The sequence below is a fragment of the Pantherophis guttatus genome, chromosome 1, assembly GCF_059756535.1.
Source record: "Pantherophis guttatus breed Tessera chromosome 1, ASM5975653v1, whole genome shotgun sequence".
Classification (NCBI taxonomy): Eukaryota; Metazoa; Chordata; class Lepidosauria; order Squamata; family Colubridae; genus Pantherophis; species Pantherophis guttatus.
The window spans coordinates 204,073,192-204,095,369 of NC_142063.1; the positions used below are offsets into that span (position 1 = coordinate 204,073,192).

The 22,178-nt window shown below is 39.8% G+C and overlaps 1 protein-coding gene across 1 annotated transcript; it reads left to right on the forward strand.

The window, feature by feature from the left end:
- The first annotated feature begins 1,443 nt into the window (after nt 1-1,443).
- Nucleotides 1,444-21,247, forward strand: LOC117674506 (guanylate cyclase soluble subunit beta-2-like). Its single transcript, XM_060689066.2, has 15 exons — nt 1,444-1,512; nt 3,434-3,507; nt 4,313-4,407; nt 6,050-6,210; nt 7,164-7,260; nt 8,947-9,146; nt 9,283-9,376; nt 11,351-11,454; nt 12,083-12,299; nt 13,772-14,092; nt 15,222-15,370; nt 16,983-17,129; nt 18,029-18,183; nt 18,387-18,547; nt 21,033-21,247. The coding sequence occupies exons 1-15, from the start codon at nt 1,444-1,446 to the stop codon at nt 21,149-21,151; spliced, it is 2,163 nt and encodes a 720-aa protein (XP_060545049.1). The 3' UTR covers nt 21,152-21,247.
- The last annotated feature ends 931 nt before the right edge of the window (nt 21,248-22,178 follow it).

Here is a 22,178-nt window from a genome sequence, read left to right on the forward strand (position 1 = left end):
TCAAGATGCCAAGCTGCTGAACAATTCTGGAAATTTCCAAAGCTATTGCAAGTACTCTTACAAAATGTTTGGGGATTTTATATCCACATAATCTCTCCAAAGACAGACAGAATCAGCATCGGCACCAAGATACCAAAATGTTCCCTATCACCTCTCTGACTTGCTCCCCATTCCTGCAAGAGGTCCCCTACTGCTTCTGCTTAACTTTTCCCTTTCTCTGAACTGGTGAGTATCATTCTAAAACACCAGCCTGCAACCATCCAGCTGATCTGTTCCATGTAGGGTCCAGATGTAGGGCTAAGTCTATCTATTGGAAATGATGATTATACTGGAAACTGATGTTTTGCTTTGCATAGCATACCAGCTTATTGGGGAGAGGGGAGGAGGTTTGTAGCTTGGCAGGTAGTAAGGAGGACCATAACTTCAAGTCTTCAACTTATCTCAAAGCCTGGGGCAGGGAATGTCTGAAGAGATAGGAAATCTGATGGTAGTTATGAAGGTGCACCCTAGAATTTGCTGAGATCTCTAGAATAGAATAGAGTTGGAAGGGACCTTGGAGGTCTTCTAGTCCAGCCCTCTGTTCAACCAGGAGATCCTATAGTACCATTTCAGACAAGTGGCTGTCCAGTCTCTTCCAAATAATAATATAGAACCTCCAGTGATGAGGCACCCACAACTTCTGAAAGCAAAGCTGTTCTACTGGTTAATTGTTCTCACTGTTAGGAAGTTTCTCCTTAATTCCAGGTTGCTTCACTCCTTGATTAGTTTAGTTAGTTCAGTTTAGTTTATTATATTTGTATACCGCCCTTCTCCCGAGGGACTCAGGGCGGTGAACAGCCATGGTAAAAACAATGTACAACAAAAATTAAAAGCTTATTAAAATAATTCAATCATTTGGCCAAATTTAAAACATCCAACTAAGATCATTTTAAAACCCCTATCAAAACCCAATTTAAAAAACCTTTATCCTGTCAGTCCAGCTTGCTGGAATAATAGGGTCTTCAGAGCGCGACGGAAGGCACGGAGGTCAGGGATCCTTTGTATGTCTGGGGGCAGTTCATTCCATAGGGCCGGGGCCCCCACAGAGAAGGCTCTCCCCCGGGGGTCGCCAGCCTACACTGTTTGGCTGACGGCACCCTGAGGAGGCCCTCTCTGTGGGAGCGTATTGGTCAGTGGGAGGCAATTAGTTTCCATCCATTGTTTCGATATGGAAAAAAAGCACTAAAAAAATTGTTCTTTCGGCCTGCCATTTCATGAAAGAGAACATGCAAGGGAAAGTAGGAAATGACAAAGGAAAAAGGTTAATGGAAGGGAAAAAATAGGATTGGCAGATCATCATCAGAGACCCAGAGGTCAGAACTATGATTGCGCTATGTCCTCAGATATGATGAAGAATGCCACATCACCAAAATACCAGTCCAGTTGGCTTCAGTGTGAAAAACTATGGTGTTCTTTGCTGCAGCAGACTCTCTGAGACTGAACTATAGGGAGCCCGAGAGGAAGACCGCGAGGGTGAATGAGCAGAAAGGAAAGCTTAAGTTGACTCTGAAAAAAGTTAAAATGTGCATGCTGATTCTACAACAACAGACACAACCTTTTATCGATTAGTATTTCTTGCACAATTCCACTCTGTTATTAATGTTAATGTTAATGTTAATTTTATTTATATACCGCCCTTCTCCCGAAGGACTCGGGGCGGTGTACAGCCAATTTAAAAACATAAATATACAGACATCATCATTAAAAGTAATTAAAATCAATTAAACAGTTTCGGCCAAAATTTAAAACCCCAAGTTAAAACTCCAATTTAAAAACCACTTAAATAGACAGCCCCACCTGTCGGAACAGTAGAGTCTTGAGGGCACAGCGAAAAACCCGGAGGTCAGAGATTGTACGTATTTCCGGGGGCAGTTCATTCCAAAGGGCAGGAGCTCCCACTGAGAAGGCTCTCCTCCTGGGTGTCGCCAGCCGGCATAATTTGGCCGACAGCCAAAGAGTCCCTCTCTGTGGGAGCGAACTGGTCGGTGGGAGGCTATTGGTGGCAGAAGGCAGTCCCGTAAATACCCTGGTCCTATACCATGGAGTGCTTTAAAGGTGGTGACCAACGCCTTGAATTGTACCCGGAAGACCACTGGGAGCCAGTGCAGCTTGTGCAGGAGGGGTGTTACATGGGCGCAACGAGTTGCGCCCATAACCACCTGTGCGGCCGCATTCTGGACCAGTTGGAGCCTCTGAGTGCTCTTCAAGGGGAGCCCCATGTAGAGAACATTACAGTAGTCCAGCCGGGAGGTGACAAGGGTGTGAGTGACCGTGCGTAGGGCGTCCCGGTCTAGAAAGGGACGCAACTGGCGGATCAGGCGAACCTGATAAAAAGCCCCCCTGGCCACGGCCGTCATGTGCTCTTCTAAAGATAGCTGTGCATCCAGGAGGACACCCAGATTGCGAGCCCTCTCTGTGGGGGGCAAAGATTCACCCCCAATAGTCAGCGATGGCACCAGCTGACTATACCGGGATGCCGGAAGCCACAGCCACTCGGTCTTGGAAGGGTTGAGTCTGAGCCTGTTTCTCCCCATCCAGACCCACACGGCCTCCAGGCAGCGGGACATCACATCAAGGGCATCATTGGGGTGGTCTGGGGTGCAGATGTACAACTGAGTGTCATCAGTGTAATGGAACATTAGGAACTGTTCTGTGATTTCTGTGCTGAATTACCGTAACAAGAACAGCAAAGTAAACATATTTTGTTTTCAAAATATGCTTCAATACTCCAGGGGATTCAATTAGTTCAGTTTCCCCAACCATGGCCATTCAGAGTCTCTACTGAAATTTAACAGGTAGACGTCAACACAGCCTTCCCTATGGACCCTCCTATCTACATTCACCCAGTATTTAAATGCTGGGTCTCCAAGCTTTTAGAAAGAGTAAGTCACCTGCACCAAGAAGACCAGTCCTGCCTACTATGACATAAAGGTGCCATGGTAAGTTTTCTTAATTTATAAAATAAGCAATTGGGGGGGAGGATGGGATGGCCAGAAAGAAGCTCTTTCTCACATAATATTAATACTCACCATAAAATAACACAACTTAGTGGAAAGTATGCATATGCAATGCAGGGGTGAAATCCAGCAGGTTCTGACAGTTTCTGGAGAACCGGTAGCGGAAATTTTGAGTAGTTCAGAGAACCAGCAAATACCACCTCTGGATGGCCCCAGAATGGGGGTGGAAATGGAAGTTTTGCAATATCCTTCCCCCAGGAGTGGGGAGGGAATGGGGATTTTGCAGTATCCTTTCCCTGCCACTCCCACCAAGCAACGCCCACAGAACCGGTAGTAAAAAAATTTGGATTTTACCACTGATGCAATGTTATATTTACATAGGACATTCACGAGAATTTCTCTGCCCCTTCCTTTTCGTTCTCTCTCTCTTTCTCTAGTATGGATTTATCAACTCCTGCCTGAAGTCCCTTCTGGTAGAGAAATTTGGTGAAGAAACATGGGAAAAGCTCAAGTAAATATTCATAACCTCACAGCATTACCACTGATAAAGCAAGACCATGGAACCAAGGAGAGACTTGTATTCCAGAGGATGGGTTGGGTACATTCAGGACAAGAGTCTGTGCTTCAGGTTAAGAGCAGGATATAATCTACGAACATTTCTGCCACAATCCATTTATTATTTATTGCTACAAGTCTCTTTGATATCTAAGCTGATTTTGTGATTGCCCCACTAGATTCCGAAACCTAGCAGGGCATAGCAATGCTTTTGGTTAAAGGATTTAACTTTAAAAAAGATTTTCAGACATCTCCACCCAGTTAACTGAGTACAAGTAGTCCCTGACTTACAACCATGATTGAGCCCAAAATGTTGGTTAAGTGAGTTTTCCCCATTTTACAACCTTTCTTACCACAGTTGTTGAATCACTACAGTTGTTAAGTTAGTAACACGGTTGTTAAGTGAATCTGGCTTCCCCATTGACTTTGCTTGTCAGAAGGTCGCAAAAGGGGATCACATGACCTTGGGACACAGCAACGGTCGTAAGTATGAACCAGTTGTCAAGCATCTGAATTTTGAACACATGATCATGGGGCTGCTGCAAAGGTTGTAAGTGTGAAAAATGGTCATAAGTCACTTTTTTCAGTGCCGTAAGGTTCAGTAAATGAACTGTTGTAAGTTGAGGACTGCCTGTAAACTATTTTGAGCCAGTTGAGTCTTGCACTCTAAATGTTTGTAAAATGTGTTGTTTCACCCAAATATGGTAAATTGTGTTCTGTAATTCATTTCATATTAGAATTTTTCTTTGGTATTGTCGCAGAACTCGGGTTGGAACTGAGGACACCTTTATGACATATACAGTGTATGACGATTCTCTGACTGTGAAATTGCTCAAAGAAGCCTGCAACATGCTAAGTACTGAGATAATTACATTTTTTAATTTGCTGTTTGCCAAGAGGTAGTATTATTCCCACTTACGAATGTGATAAGAAGAATTCTGAAACGATCATCATTTTAAGGCTGTATTAAGCAATACTCTAGTCAATCATCCCAAATAAATGTATACTTATCTACTCTTTCACACCTTCCTACAATTATCTCTTAAAAACTGTAATAACGATTGAACTAGAATTAAAGTATTTTAACCCTGCTTTATTTTGTACATTAGCACATTTGTAATCATTTGTCTAACAGCTCTAGTAACATAGCAAATTAGTTTTGTGTCTTTTAGATTTCATGTAATGCTTTATTTTATTTCTACAGTTTAATTCATTTTATTCTAATTGCCTGATATAGTTCCGGTGATTGACCATAACAAAGATATTTATTTCCTTTCTTAACAGATTTTAGTAATTATTTTCATTTTTTAAAACATCCTTTTTCATTTTGTATTGTAGCTACATTTTAAAATATTTTCTCTTCTAAGTTATTCATTTTGAGTTGATTTCTTTTCCTCCAGCATATTTCTATTCCGTCGTGGCATGGTTTTAAACCTCAAGAGTCCTGCAGTCCAATCCTTTGTTTCCACAAAATTAATTGACTGAGTTCAATGCTATTAAACAAATTAATTTAAAGGAATTTAAATGACTGCAGTCTGTGCTGCTCTCATATCACGCTAAACTGTAATGTGGTTTCGTCCTTTTCATATTAGTAACATATGAGAAAAGGGCTAGTGAATAAATTATGATTTTTTTTCAAGTACTATATTACAATTTGAAACTATGGGTTGTTCTTGGTTTACTGATTGCAGCATTTGTTTGTCATGTGGATTAACATGATATGATTTCTGAATTATTATTTTTTTTGTGCCCAGCTGACGGGCACAATTGTCTTAATAGAGCTGTCTATCAATTGACAGCTAATTGTCTATCAATTGTCTTAACAGAACTGTCTCCTAGACTACATAAAATTTCAATGCAACTATTAAATTCAAAGATGATTTGATCAAACTGAATTTCTGAAATCATTCCAAGACTCAGTGGACATTGTGCATGGATGCACATATATTTTGCTTAACAGATACTTTTTACCAGCGGAGAGGGTAAAAAACATGTTACTCCCTGGTTAAAACCAGGAAGTAACAATGACCGGGTGGGTGGGTGGAGTCTAGCACCGCCATCACTACTGGTTCTCCGAACCACCGCCGCCCTCCCTACCAGTTCAGCCGAACCGCTCTGAAGCGGGACCATTTCACCCCTGCTTTTTGCATTATGTGACTTCTCTCTTTGAATCAAATTAACAGTTGCTGAAGATTTTAACTTCTTTTTAGATCCATTATCTGACAGGAATAAGGCTTCAAAAAACTCTAGTCTCTAGTCAATTCTTATGAGCCCTTGAATCAAATTGCAGATGTGAATCACTTCTTAAACTAGTCAGCACCTATGTTGCAGATTATTTTCATGGATGGAGAAACGAAGTCTTGCAGTTGTGGCAGCATCAAGGAAGGTATCATGGAAAGAGAAGGCAAATCATGTTCATGAGAAAAGGCACATACTTTCTGCTGTGCCCAGGTATACATGCCATTATCCCCGAATCTGCTTTTTTTTTCCCCATGCAGAAATGCCAGAGGAGGCAGTGTTAAAGCTTTTTGGGCAACACTTTTTTAATTTCTGCAAAGCATCAGGATATGATAAAATGCTACGGACACTAGGAGGAAATTTGATGGAGTTTATTGAGAATCTTGACTCCTTACATAGCTACCTTGCTTTGTCCTACCAGGTACATTTTCTTCTGGGGAGACACAACTGAAACAGCTTAATGTTTGTGTGTGTGTGTGTGTGTGTGAGTGAGAGAGAGAGAGAGAGAGAGAGAGAGAGAGAGAGAGAGAGAGAGAGAGAGAGAGAGAGTGCATATACATATTTTTGTATTTTGTTATTACAGAATAGTTTCAAACTGTTGCAGAACGAGTATAGATAGACAGTTTTGTGATAACAAACAAGTGACTAACATCTTCCCCATTAAACCAAAACTCAGGTAGAAGCTCAAAGGTGGGCCATGCATGTTTTCCAGGAATTTGGAGAGTTATAATCAGAGGAAGGCTGAGCTATTGCTTTTCATTATAATTGTAATGTATGGAACCATACTGAAATGAAGCAATTGTAGCCAAGGGATAGAAGAGTCATTTACATGAAAAATGTTTTTTTCCTGCCTTTGAATGATTTTAAAGTAAAAATTAATTACCTCTCAATATATGCCATGGCCATTTTTCACTCTGACAAATATTTTACATCACTAATGTGCTTCAGCAGTGGGCGTGTTTAAGAAAAAGGATGAGAGAATGAACACAAGGAGAGAGTTCTTGCATCCAACTCATTGTGAAAGAAAAATTGGAATAAAATTGCATATAATCTGAACAGGTGCAAAGAGTTATGAATCAGAGTTTGATTCTGTTATTCAAACATGAGACCTTCTCCAATGTTTCCAATACTATGAACAAGTCTCAGAATACAAATTGGCAAGCTCTGATTGACCAACACAATAAGGAAGAAATGCAAATTTTGCAATTTGCATTCCTTCCTTATCTATTGCTCTATGCCGGCCTTTTGATTATATATTGAATGGAAGGCCAATTGTGCAACAAAGATAAAAATTGCATTTATAATGCTGGTGGGTATTAGAATAGAGTCTTGGCAGTTTTGCAAGAAAATAAAACAGGTTTTTGTCTTGCCTAGGAAATGAATGCACCATCATTTCGAGTGGAAAGGAAAGATGGCATAATGCTCCTCCACTATTATTCAGACAGGAAAGGCTTGTGTCACATTGTCCCAGGTACAAAGGCACCAGTTTCACAATGGAATGTATATTATACAATACTCAAACTGAGTGGCAACTTTTCCATATCAAGCATTGGAATTGACTACTTGGGCCAGGGTGGGTGAGTTGGATGAAGTGGTGGTATTCAAAATTTTTTATTCACGGTTCTGTGTGGATGGCTTGGTGGGCGTGGCTAGGTGGGCGTGGCAGGGGAAGGATACTGTAAAATCTCCATTTCCTCCCTACTCCAAGGGAAGGTTACTGCAAAATCCCCATTTCCTCCCGATCAGCTGGGACTTGGGAGGCAGAGAATAAATGAGGGAAGAGCCAGTCAGAGGTGGTATTTACCAGTTCTCTGAACTACTCAAAATTTCTGCTACCGGTTCTCTAGAACTGGTCAGAACCTGCTGAAACCCACCTCTGGTTGCATGAGATTTCTTTACTTAGCTCAATAACCACTGTGACTTTGACATAACTGTTCCACTCCTCCTCCTCTATTCCAAGTTTGTATTAAAAGCCCCCCAATTTGTGCCATCGATTTTAAAAACAGTTTAGAATATAATTTGGTGCAAATAATATCATTAATAATTATTCATTCCAATAGATACTTTTTAGAGGCTGATGCCGTCTTAGGTAGTACAATTAAAATGAAGTAACAAAAGCAAAATATCTGCCCAGCTGGTGCTTAGACCAGAGAAAGGAGCACTTTAGAAAGTTTGAGATGACCTTGACTTGCATAGAAGAAAGCTTCTGAGATACTTAAGAAGGGGGAGGTCTTGGAATCAGTTGGACCACAAAGCCATCATCAAAGACCAGAACAGATTGGGATGGAAGTTATAACTTCCACCAGATTGGAGAAAGATAATTATTAAACAATAGTCTGGCCCAGGAATCTCCAAATCTTTGGACCAATGTACACATATGGAAGAAGTAGGGAGAATTTCAGCCAGCTTCTGCTTCACTTCTTTTTTTATCCTTTCTTTTTATTAAACAGGAAGGCATGCTTCCTAACAAAGCACTTGAGTCAAGTCATCTAGTATTTTTATTTTCCAATAAGGTCTTTGGATAAGGCAAAGGGCTGTATGTATTCTAGTTTACAGTTTGTTAGCTTCTCATTTATAATTATAATAATTGGGAGGGGAGTCAAATGCAAGTACCAAAGAAAGTGTTCAGATGCAGACTGGGATGTATAGATATTTACAGAGCAAAACTGAAATCAGATTAAGTCACCTCAGCCAGTTGTCTGATCAGCAACCTTGGTGCTGGGTCTAAGAAAAAAGCTCTCAAATGTTTAGTCTGGCTTTTTAAAAATATGTGTTATAATTAAAACTATTATTATGGTATATGCTGAGTTTCCAGTTTTGTGGAAATCTATCTTATCCTGCTAGAAATTCTCCCTGTATCCTAAGAAAAAATTATATAAAGAAGAAAGTTTTCCCATTTCTTTCTTCTGTTTTGCACTTAACTGCAAAGCTTGTTAAGAGGTTGGAATAATGTTCTTGAGCAATGAAGAACTTTGGAAGAACAGTGATGGGGGAGAAAATTGCTCCGAACTTGAAAAGTTTTTAAAAGCTATGTGTGGCTGTTATTGAAAGAAGGGGATAAGAATCTTGCTTTTCATTCAGTTCCTCATGAGCTGAGGCACTTTGGATGGGATCTACATATTGCCCTAAAATAGGTTGTTCCTTTTTTCTTATGTAGGAATTATTGAAGCTGTAGCCAGAGATTTCTTTGACTGTGAAGTGTCCCTGGAAATCCTTGAACAAAATATAGAAGAGGAGCGCACTGGGAAGAAGGAGCATGTGGTGTTTTTTATTTTACAAACAAATGAAATAGTGAAGCACAACATCAAGGAACAAGCAATTTCTGTGTGTGAAGATGGGTCTCAGGAGGACAAAGAGGTGATGTTTCTGTAGAAAGAGCAGCGGAGTTGATACAGAGCGGAGGAAATAGGACATCTCTAAATTATGGGCTGTGTGCTCACATATCATACGAAGCTTCTTTTAGAGATGACTTAATGTATCGTTTTCTTTTCAGCAACAAGATGCGGTTTTTCAAAAAGGAAGGGGGAAAATTGCTGAACGGGAGGTCTCCTGTGATGTTTTGAGACATACAGCCAATTCTAGAGCGGGTAAGTTAGTAAATAAGTGATGGGAAAATCTGGATCTCAAGAATACAAGCAAAAGTCTTTAAGCTTACTGAATATATGGAGCATTATAGAAAGAGATCTGATGAGATCATGTGGCTGATTAACAGGACAAGAGTAGTAGGCATACTTTTCGGTAGAACATGTCCTCAGTTTTTATTGTACTATATATAATTACTTGATTTGCTCTATGTAACCACAAATGTCTCCATAAAATTGACACTGGTAAAAGGTTGAGTTTTTAACATCATACAAAGGGCTACCCTGTCTGGGATCCTTGTCAGGTCTGCCACATGATTTTAAATACTTGGGAATCTGAATATACAGGAATATCACCATTCATTTTTTTTAAAAAAACGTTATTCTATTTCTGAAGATGTCCAAAATAATATAGTGCATTTCTGTAGAAAACTCAGCTGTTTTCTAGCAGGTCTAGCTCCAGTTCATGTATGCTTGCTTTTATCTTCCTCCATGTAACTAAAATAATAATGATCCAAGTAAAGGGAGGTTAGGAATCATAGGAACTACTGGTCTCAGTCTACTTCAAGTGAAAATTATCAAATTTGGAGTAATAATTAAGGAATTTCTGTTTAAATGGTTGAGAAAAATACCAATTCAAAGAATTAACCTTCCATGTGAGAGAGAGCACCAGTGGTGGGTTGCTCCCGGTTCAGTCCGGTTCTATAAAACCGGTAGTAAAACCTGTGGGAGGCTCCGCCCACCCACCATGATGTCATCATGGGTGATCTGCCCATTGTGAACCGGTAGTAAAAGTAAGTAGAACCCAGTGCCCTGGGGAGCACCATTGGTGCTCCATTTTGTAAAATAGAGATCTTGCACTGCACCAACTGTTCTGTCCCTGTCCCACACACGCACCCCCACAAACGGCCCGGAGTTAATAAGCCACACAACAAAATCTTTGAAGATAAAGCTGGCAGCAACCCAGTGGCTAGCTGCCAATTCAGACTTTACTCACACAAAACAAAGATTAGACTGCAAGCATTCCGATAAAGCAGGCAAAGTTTCCGCAATACAAGGATTAGTCCAAATGCAGTCCGACAAGGCAGGCAGAAGTCCAGTAACACAGAGATCATGGATTATTTCTAGTTTTTGCTTGTCACAAACTGAACCGGCCACCACACCCACATTTATACCCTGTGGGGTGTGGTCCAGTGACTCAACTAATCTCTGGCACGCCTTCCCCTCTGCTGTGCACGCTTCTCCCTGTGCCTCTGCCGAGGGTCCAGCCAGCACTTATCTCCTTCGTCGCTGTCCACCTGTGACTGCGGGGATGTGCTTGGCTCTGGGCCTATCTTTTGGCCTTCGGTATCCTCCGGAGGCATTGCCAGAGAGGAGGGTCCTGGAGAGGGAGGCCTTGCCAACTCCTCTCCCTCACTCTCAGAGTCTGCATCTGCCGATAGCCCAGGCTCAGGCAACAGAGCCACAACACCAACCTCAGTGCAGTTCTTCGACAAAATGATGGTATTATTTCACTTCATCACTGAAGAGAAAGATAAATGAATATAAAGTGGAAATTAATCCAGAAATTGTCCACCAGACCATCCCAAACTGATGTCTTCTGTTAGTCATGCTGGCCCGGGGGGGGGGGGGGGGGGAATTCAAATTTTTTTACTACCGGTTCTGTGGGTGTGGCTTGGTGGGTGTGGCATGGCTAGTGGGCGTGGCTTGGTGGGCGTGGCAGGGGAAGGATACTGTAAAATCTCCATTCCCTCTCCACTCCAGGGGAAGGTTACTGCCAAATCCCCATTTCCTCCCGATCATCTGGGACTTCGGAGGCAGAGAATAGATGGGGGCGGGGGCAGTCAGAATTTTTACTACCGGTTCTCCGAACTACTCAAAATTTCCGCTACCGGTTCTCCAGAACTGGTCAGTACCTGCTGAATACCACCTCTGGGTCATGTGGAAGAAGCCATTAAAAAATCTGTTTCTTTTCTACAGGAAACCTTTTACATACCTTTGAACCATTGTTCCCTGAGTGGCTTTGGCTGGATGAGAGAACCTTCTGCCATGCATTTCCTTTCCACCTCGTGTTCGATGAAACAGTAAGGAAACTTTGGGATGGATTCTTTGGACTTAACCATTCAGCTAGAGGTGGGGCTGGTATGGGCATGCTAAGTCATTTCTATTAGATCAACACTTGCTGCAACAATACATAAATAATTAAAGTTAGTAAAAATATGTAAAGTCAAAGCAGGGCAGTCATGCAGGCGAGGATTAGATTAGAAAAAAATCACTAACATGGCCTGCAGGGTGAGACAGTGATATGGAGATGTTACTAGAGGCACTGTTTGGGAGCAAGGCTTTTTTTTTTAAAGATAAAATAGATATCGTAAGAGTCAAAGGCTTTATGTATCGCTTTATTTACTATTTCCTTTTATCAGAAAAGTGATAACGCATATAGTTATTTTCACTGCTTTGCTAATCCAGCATTATAGAAGATGCCTACAACCATTAAAAAGAAAGCTGGGATTGTGTGCAAATGGAAAGTTAGTAAGTGCTGTGTGGGTCCCCCCTCAGTCCAGTCTTAAACCCGGTTTTACTGTGATATGAAAAACATATTTCAAGTGGCTCCACTTTAATTCTGAAGTAATGTTTTGTTACCTGTTTTTCTGAAGAGGGTTTAAAAAGTCATTTTTAATTATTGAAATTACCTTTGGGTTCTCTCCTCAGCTGAAAATCAAACAGGCCGGTGTAAACATTCAGAAATTTGTACCCGGATTGCAAATAAATGGAACCAGATTAGATGAATATTTTTCTATTATTCATCCCCAAGTCACGTTTGCTATTTCCAGCATGAAAAAGTTTATCAACAGTCAGTTTGTTCTCAAGATAAGGAGAGAAATTATGCCCAATTCATTGAAGAAACGGCCTGCGCTGAAGCTCAGAGGTACAAACTTTCTGTGAACTTCTGAAATTTAAGAAAAATTAAGCATTTAAGAAAAATAGAAGGAGGAATAACATTACCATAATGCATTTTCTAATAGAGTCAGGTAGCACAGTAATGGATTAAGTTAACTTTTCAGTGATACATATATCACTGAAAGGTTAACTTAATATATAACAAAGGCCTACCTATATTTCCTTTTGGGACAAGCAATGTTATGCTGAATGCACAAAAAAAAGTAAGAAATAATAAAGAAGTGAAAGCCGTTGGATTAGCAAAGAAAAGAAAACATGGCTGAAAGTAATTAATATTACTCACATTCATTGTAACCCCCATATCTTTCTATGTTTACAAAGCAAACTGGCTTCCATCATGTCCATACCCAACATAGCAGACTTTTGTTCTTGACACATGTAAATTTTGAGGATCCCATCCTATCATGACCTTTCTCAGATTTTCCTTTACTCTTGATCTAGTCACGCTTCCCTCATAATTTATTTTATAGTTTGATTCAATTATTTTATATGAACAAACCACCTTAGTGTACTTAACAGAATAATAGAGTTGGAAGGGACCTTGGGGGTCATGTATGTTCCAACCCCCTGCTCAGGCAGAAAACCCTATACCGTTTCAGACAAATGGTTGTCCAACTTCATCTTAAAAACTTCCAGTGTTGGAGCATTCACAATTTCTGGAGGCAAGTTGTTCCACTGGTTAATTGTTCTGTCAGGAAATTTCTCCTTAGTTCTAGGTTGCTTCTCTCCTTGATTAGTTTCCATCCATTGCTTCTTGCCCTGCCTTCGGGTGCTTTGGAGAATAGCTTGACTCCCTCTTCTTTGTGGCAACCCATGAGATATTGGAATACTGCTATCAGGACGCTTAGTCCTTCTTTTCATTAAACTAATTCCTTCATGTTGATCATTCACTTCAGTATCCAATCCACATTCATTTACCATCTTCTTATTCTTGATCTTGTCCCTACTTTTTCTTTTACATATAAAATTCTTAACAGTCCCTGTAACAGAACTTGCAAAAAAAGTCAGCTGAGTCCCTTTCATTTTCTACCTAAATTGGGAAGGAATAATGCTGTCCTAATCCAGATGTTTACCACCAAATTCTGATAGCACAATTTTAGGGGAATTTTGGAGATACCAAATATGAAAAGACTTAAAGATTACAATAACTTGCAAGAAATTGCCCATCTTTATGTTACTGTACTATGTGATCTTGATCAGTCAGTTGCCTTTAACTCTTTCAAGACCTTACAAAGGAATGAAAGATTCTAGATCCTAAATTCTAAACCCAAAATAAAAGAGGGTATTGAAGCATTTGCAAAACCTGTGAAATCTAGACATTAGGCCCACAGAATCTATAATCTTCACATTCAGTTTACTGACAGTTATCTAGAGAAGATTCCAATAATTCATAGATTAAGCCTAATGGAAAGCATTGTATAATGTATTTATTGGGAAAAGGACAAATGATCTGGATGGATTGCAACCGTAGCATGATCTACTTGTGCTCACCAAAGCTCCGCAGTTTAGATGAGTTAGAAGAACAAGAGATGCATCTTTCTGACATCGCCCAACATGACCCAACAAGAGACCTCATCCTTTTCAACCAGCAGCGGCTGGCAGAGATAGAGCTATCGAACCAACTAGAGAGAAAAAAGGAAGAGCTCAGGATTCTCTCTAAGAACCTAGAAATAGAGAAGAAGAAATCAGAAACTTTACTCTATGCCATGTTACCAAAACATGTTGCTAATCAGCTGAAGGAAGGCAAAAAGGTCGAAGCAGGTATGGCAATTTTATTACATTTGATTATCAAGTAGAAAATGGCATGTCGTAAAACAGGAAGGGTAAGGAATTCAATTGAATATCTGGAAACACTCCCTTCAAAGCTAAGATTCTGTGTGTTTGGACTTGGTTTGCATAGAGGTCTGGTTTCCTGGGAACCAAATGAAATCAGGACATATATTTAGCACACAGGTATTTCCTATAATGTTTCCTTTTCTGATAAGTACAAAAGTAAATTATGTGCAGTCTCATAATTTTAATAAAAATGATAAAGACCACTGGTTTGACATGCACCTTTTGCTGCTTCAAAAGGGTGGACATGTAAGCCACTACTTTTTCAAAATCACTCATCTGTTCTCTAGGGTTTTGCATGCTATTACTTACATTTTTAGGTGAATTGTGAGTGTTTCTAAACTTTCTTGTAACCTTGATTTTAGAAGATATAAAATTCAGCCTCATGTATGTTCTGAAATGATACAAGAATTTGTTTCTTTGTCCATCCACTTATTTCAATAAAACCTAACATCTAATCCAATGGAGTTTATCAATATACATACCTTAATAATATATTAATGAAGTGAGAGGTCACATATGCTGCGATTTGTTTTCCAGCTTTTAGTAGGATTCAGACAAGTGGCAATAATAGTTAAAGGCAGTGGTGAAATCCATTTTTTTTTACTACCAGTTCTGTGGTCGTGCCTTGGTGGGCATGGTGTAGCTTGGTGGGTGTGGCTTGTGAGTGTGGCTTGGTGGGTGTGGCAGGAGAAAGATACTGCAAAATCTCCATTCCCACCCCACTCCAGGCGAAGGGTACTGCAAAATCACTATTCCTTCCCCACTCCTGGGGGAAGAATATTGCAAAATCTCATTCCCACCCATTCTGGAGCCAGCCAGAGGTGGTATTTGCCAGTTCTCCGAACTACTCAAAATTTCCCCTAACGGTTCTCCAAACTGCTCAAAATATCTGCTACCGGTTCTCCAGAACCTGCTGGATTTCACCCCTGGTTAAAGGTCATTTTCCATTAAGCATTTTGGCTTGAGTATTTTATCCTTGCCATATTAAAAACCAAAAACAGAGAAACTGTTGCTTCTGAAAACTATTCTTTTTTATTATTATTTGTTTCCCCAGGAGATTTTAGCTGCTGCACAATACTTTTCAGTGATGTAGTGACTTTCACAAACATCTGTTCTGTCTGTGAACCTATTCAGATCGTGAACATGCTTAATTTAATGTATTCCAAGTTTGATCGACTGACTAACATCCATGGAGTTTATAAAGTAAGTGTGGCTGATGTTTATAACATTTGCTGCTGTCTTTTGTAGCCCAAGGGCATATGGTGTCTAGGTGGATAATTTTAGAATGGCAGCAATAAGAGAGAATGAATCCTGAAAACCATCAGCTTCCTAGACCAACTTCTAGACTAGATATTGCTTAGTATAATTTAGCAATTTTCTGGCTTGCAACCATTCTCCTCCTTTTTTCCTTCCTGCAAAGAGATTGATCTGCTCTCACAGCCATCCCCAACTTGGTACCCCGAAATACATTTGGATTGGAACTCCCAAAATTTCCAGCAATTGTCCATACCAGCTGTTTAATGAGATATTTTTTAGTTTGAATTGAACTAGTTGATTTCAACAAATGTTGGCAACAGTTTTTTAATTGGCTATTAAAACAGTCTTGGTGGCTCAGTGGTTAGAATGCAGAATAGCAGACTAACTCTGCCCACAGCCTGGAATTCGATCTTAACTGGCTCAAGGTTGACTCAGCCTTTCATTCTTCTGACGTTGGTAAAATGAGGATCCAGATTGTTGGGAGCAATATGCTGACACTGTTAACCGCTTAGGGCTGTGAAGCACTGTGAAGTGATATATAAGTCTAAGTGCTCTTGCTCTTGCTATTAATGTAATTGCAATTGCACGTCTCTGGAGAGTAACAGATTGGGAAAGACATGGATAACTACAGTATATAATGTATTTTTATTAATTAGCCAGGGCAATCCAATGTCTTTACCACTGTTTGCTTAGCGGTAAATGAGATACGCTTTTGTAGCTGCATCAGTCAGCATTTTGGCACTTGGTTCAGAAACTCAAATCCTTTGTCATATTTTTAATGTACTTGAGTTTTTATAGTTAATTTCTCATCAACAATCTATTTAGCACTAACTGTACAATCTCAGTAATCCACTTACTGAATATTATATTTTTGTATCAATTTTCCCCGTGTTTTCCATTCTTTCACTTGTTCATTTGTCCTTTTTTCTTTTAGAAATTATTATTAATAAATGAAAGATTTATTTTTTTTTAAAAAAAGAAAGCATTGCAGTAAGTGATTCCAAGGAAAATGAAAGAAATAAGAGTAAACTGCCTAGATTAGCCCCACGGTGAGATAGGCAGCAAAGAAATTTGACAAATAAAATAAATAAATAAGGAGATATGCTTGCTATGTTCATTTACAGAACTTTTGGAAGTTTAGTTCCCATTAGCTCCAGTGGTGGGCTTCAAAATTTTTACTACCGGTTCTGTGGGTGTGGCTTGGTGGGCATGGCTTGGTGGGCGTGGCAGGGTAAGGATACTGTAAAATCCCCATTTCTTCCCAAATCCAGGGGAAGGATACTGCAAAATCCCTATTTCTTCCTGATCAGCTGGGACTTCGGAGGCAGAGAATAGATGGGGGTGGGGCCAGTCAGAATTTTTACTACCGGTTCTTCGAACTACTCAAAATTTCCGCTACCAGTTCTCCAGAACTAGTCAGAACCTGCTGAAACCCACCTCTGATTAGTTCCAACTAGCAGTGGAATGTAAGAGTTGCAGACATCAGCATCAGCATGCAAGGCTATACAAATGGTTGGTGGGTTTCCATGCGTACATTACTATGCATCTTGCTTTATAGGTGGAAACCATTGGTGATGCCTACATGGTTGTAGGAGGAGTTCCAGTCCCAATTGCCAGTCATGGTGAAAGGGTGGCTAATTTTGCCCTTGGCATGAGAATTGCTGCAAGAGAAGTTATGAACCCTATTACCACTAGACCTATACAGGTAATTCACAGTTTAAAAACTTAAACATAAGAAAGAAATCAAGCCATCTCACTTGCAGCAGAGAGAGAGAATTAAAACAGTATGATTAGCAGGGGCCAATTATTGTTTTCTTCCTCCTTTCCCCTAATGGTCTCCCTTCATCTGCTAAATGTTGATGTATATCATATAAGGAATAACATATACGGAATAAACCTCTGGATTTGTTTCTTTCATTCCTCAGTTCCTCTTTTCTTCTACAGGCATTTTTTAAATCAGGAGCCTGCTGAGTGGGGATTTTATTTTTATTTTTTCTAAATTTGAACAGAAACTACTCCCAATAAATAAATAAATAACTGCCAAACTAACGTCTGTTAAACCAACTAAAATCACTAAATATGAGCAAGTCAAGCTTTTCATTTCCTCAAAAATATTTAAAATATTTATTTGAAATATTTCTGTGGTGTTTTTAATGATAAACTCCTTCTAAGATGGCTAAGATACATAAAAAAAGAAAAGAAAACATTAATAAAGCCCCAAATTATAAACAATTTGTAACAAAACTTAAAACACAAAATGAATCCCAGTTCCAAATGAGGGCCCAGGTGGAACAATTACAAAGGAAAGATTGTTTATATAAATGGGTCTCAGGCATGTACTTCATGATAAATGATAAGAAACACCCCAAAAAATAATTAAAAGTTATCATTTGCGGTTTTTCCAGAACCCAAACTGGCGGCCTGCGGGCCGGATGCATCACACACAGGCCACACCTACCCCAGTTTCGTGAAGGGGAAAAACATCACGATACATCACATGATAGCAATGTGACACCGCGAGTTTGACATCCATGTACTAAGAGAATATATTTCCACAAGAACCTCTTCCACTATGTGGTTTTCATATTGTGTTTCTCTCAACAGATTAGAATTGGGATACACACCGGACCAGTGCTAGCTGGTGTAGTTGGGGAAAAAATGCCCAGATACTGTTTATTCGGTGATACCGTCAATACGGCTTCCAGGATGGAAAGCCATGGATTGCCAGACAAAATCCATATCAGCTCCACAACATTCAAGTAAGTAAGGGCTTGCAATGAAATACCAAATCTATCAGACGGGAACTTGACTGTGCCAGGATTAAATCTCATAATCTGCTTTGCATATTGTGCTAAGCCATAATATGGTTTGTTTGCATATAATTTTGTTCGGTGCTAGCCAGCTATGGCCAGTTAGCAATAAGTCATGAACTCTACATGTTGTTGTTTCTTGGATTGCACAGAGCACTTCCTCCTCAAGTGTTTGAGACAGCAGAAAGGGGAACCATAGAGGTGAAAGGCAAAGGGAAAATGACAACCTATTTTCTGAAACAAAATCTCAGTGCTACTGAGGATGAAATAATGGGACGGGTTGAAGAGACTTTTAGGAATGTTCATAGCAATGGTATGTAATATACTCTCTCTGTGTGTGTGTGCGCATGCGTGCGTGCGTGCGTGCATGGGTGTGTGGGTGTGAGTCAGGGATGGGTTCTACTTACCTCTGCTACCGGTTCGCAACGGGAGCGTGTGTGCAGAAGCTTTTGCGCATGTGCAGATCATTCATGATGACGTCCGGGCGGATGGGCGGAGCCTCCCACCGCCATTACTACCGGTTTGCAAGAACTGGACTGAACCAGGAGCAACCCACCACTGGTGTGAGTACAGGTAGTCTTCAACTTACAACAGTTCACTTAGTGATTGTTCAAAGTTACAATGGCACTGAAAAGAATGACTTATGACCATTTTTCATACTTATGACCGTTGCAGCATCCCCATGGTCAACTGATCTACATTTGGATGCTAGGCGACCGACTCCTATTTATGACGGTTGCATTGTCCTGGAGTCATGTGATCACCTTTTGCGACCTTTTTTGACAAGGAAAGTCAACAGAGAAGGCAGATTCACTTAACAACCATGATACTAACTTAACAACTGCAGTGATTCATTTAGCAAATGTGGCAAAAAAAAAAGGCATAAAATGGGGCACAAGTCACCTAACAAATGTCTCACTGAGCAACATAAATTTTGGGCTCAATAGCGGTTGTAAGTTGAGGACTATCTGTAACATACATCAGAGATGTTCTTACTATGAGTGTCTGCCTCAACCTGTTTTAATGTTATTTTAAATTTCAACTGCCAGACTTCTTAGTCAGTATGATTGATAGGAATACTACAGCGGTAGTCCCAAGATAGTTGGAGGATACCAATTTAAGAAAAGTAATTCTTTCACTGTAATTCCAAGGCTCAAGTACCACTGATTTTCTGAAAAGCCAGTCCTGTCTCATAATTCTACAATTGCATGTTAGAAAATTGGAGGCTCATTTACAGTGCACTGTTCTATTTCTTGCCCTGGTAGCCGTTCTGTTTGCTTCTGATGCCAGGCAGTGTCATTACAAATATGTAGCACAGAGATATGAATTAATCCATGGTGGCCCAGTGGTTAGGATGCAATATGGCAGGCTGACTCTGCTGACTGCCAAGAGTTCGATTCTGAATGGCTCAAGGTTGACTCAGCCTTCCATCCTTCTGAGGTCGGTAAAATGAGGACCCAGATGGTTGGGGGCAATAGGCTGACTCTGTAAACCACTTAGAGAGGGCTGTAAAACACTGTGAAGCGGTATACAAGTGCTATTGCTATTCCTAATCCGCATGGCAAACAATTTCCGTAATATTGAAAGTGGGATGAGATTGGCCTTGCTGGAAGGCCTCCATTTATTATATATATTATGTATAATTATTACATCTTTAAAAACTTTATTTCTGGGATCAACTAGATAAAGTAATCCCTCAGACTTGATGGCAGAATTCCCAGCAGCGTTCTTCACTGTTATCTCCGGAAAATGTGTATAGTATGTTCCAGGGGTGAAATCCAGCAAGTTCTGACAGGTTCTGGAGAACTGGTAGCAGAAATTTTGAGTAGTTCAGAGAACTGGCAAATGCCACCTCTGGCTGGCCCCAGAGTGGGGTGGGAATGGAGATTTTGCAGTATCCTTGCTCTAGAGTGGGGTGGGAATGGAGATTTTGCAGTATCCTTCCCCTGCCATGCCTACCATACCACGCCCATCAAGCCACACCACGCCCACCAAGTCACGCCCACAGAACCGGTAGTAAAAAAATTTGGGTTTCACCACTGGTATGCTCAATAGATGCAGATGGGAGGAGCTAGGCAGAGGTCATCTTTGATGATCATATGGTGGTACACTTTGATCATATTCCCTATGATTTTTACATTGTGCAGCTGTCTGGTTTACTCGGGAGCCATTTTAGGCTTGCTGCTGCTTATCATAGTTCCATAGTTTGGAGAAGGAATCACAAAGTTGACTGCATCTAAATGAACCTCCCCTCTCTCAATCTAATTCATCTCATTGGGAGAATGTCAAAATATTGGTGGGAAAGTAGAAACAAGCCATCCAGCAGCACTTAAATCATGGTTATAATAAGCAAATTGAAGATTATTTCTAAGAATTTCTAAGAGCCTATGGAAGTTACAACCATTTCAATTTCAGGAGACTTCCTACTTCTTAAGATCCTATATTCTACAATTAATTATTAAAAAGCAGAGAGAAGCATTCTTTTCTATTAGTATAAAGAATAACATGGATATAACCATTGGGTTGTTTGCATATTTGAGTTTTGTAACTTGATTTTTTTGCTTAGGTGCACACACCTGCAAGTTTGAGAAGAAAGATCTGAACTTGGTCAAGCAGTTACATGAACTTTACTATTATTGTTTATCAAAATAGCAATTATCACCTATGAAAACTGTTAAGGGATTAGCAGGGGGTAATCCATAGAATGGCTAACAAACTGGTTCTGGCCACAGCTCAAATTTTAATGGGAATATTCCAAATTGTTTTTCTCACACCTTTGTTCTCCTTCTGCCCCCCAGGTAACCTATTAGAAGCTGAAAGTTGTCATGGAGAACAATCACAAGAGGAAAAAGAATCATTATTTTCAAAACATCTTGGTGACAATCACACACCTTCAGCATTTTGCATTCTCTTTTAGAAAAGTTCAGCCATTACACTGTGGGCATTCTGTGGGCTCTTATAATTTTCTCATCTTACTCAGAATCCAAACTGATACTTTGGTACTTGACCCCAGATAGACTAGCAAAAATCTAATAAATATTCTAATAAATGCTGGAAATGTAGTCAAAATCCAGGTTTATTTTATCATATGTGGTGGTCTTTGCAAATATGTGAAAACATACTGGATAAACATAACGATGACAATGCAGAAATATTTAAGATACAAATATTAATGAAATCTGAAGCTTTTCTTTTAGGTATGGACAAGCCAATTGAAAAATTTGGGGTGCTATTCCTTCACATGGCAAGGGCTATGAGGATTATACTTGCCAAACACTGGAAAGAAAAAGGGATGCCGACTGTTGAAGAATGGATTTTGAAATTGACTGAATTATCGGAGATGGTGGAATTAACTGCTTTGCTTAGAGATAATGGCTAGACAGCTTTATAAGAGACTGGAAACCATTTGTGGACTTTCTACGCGCTAAATACAATAACAGATGGTTAATAGGAGTTTAAGATTTAGAGTAATGTTTAACTTAATCTGTTGACTTTTTTTCCCTCTTTTTTTACATATATATATTTGTAAAAGGAGCGAATTTACTGCTTTTCTTTTCAGCACCCAGCCAAGGTGGATCCTACATGTTAAATTTATTTGATCAATTTTTCCTTCTTTTTTTGGTACACTATTTTTTCTTTTTTCGTTGTTGCTAGTGTTGGATGTATGCTTTGTTTTGTTTGTTTTGTTTTCTAGTTTACTTTTTAAGATAAACAATACATATTTTTAAAAAGTGGTTTATATAAAGGGAAGCTTCATTTTTCCTGCCTTTGAGCATACATGCAGCTGCAAAAGATGGGAGAAACCAAGAGTCTGCTAATATTACCTTATTCTGTTGCTGGGAGGACTTAACAATGTAGTGGCTGTTGGGAGAGGGAGGTTATACTCTATTGTAAGTAATACAATGAGGAAGGACATCTGGTCTTACTGTTTATCTACTTCAGGG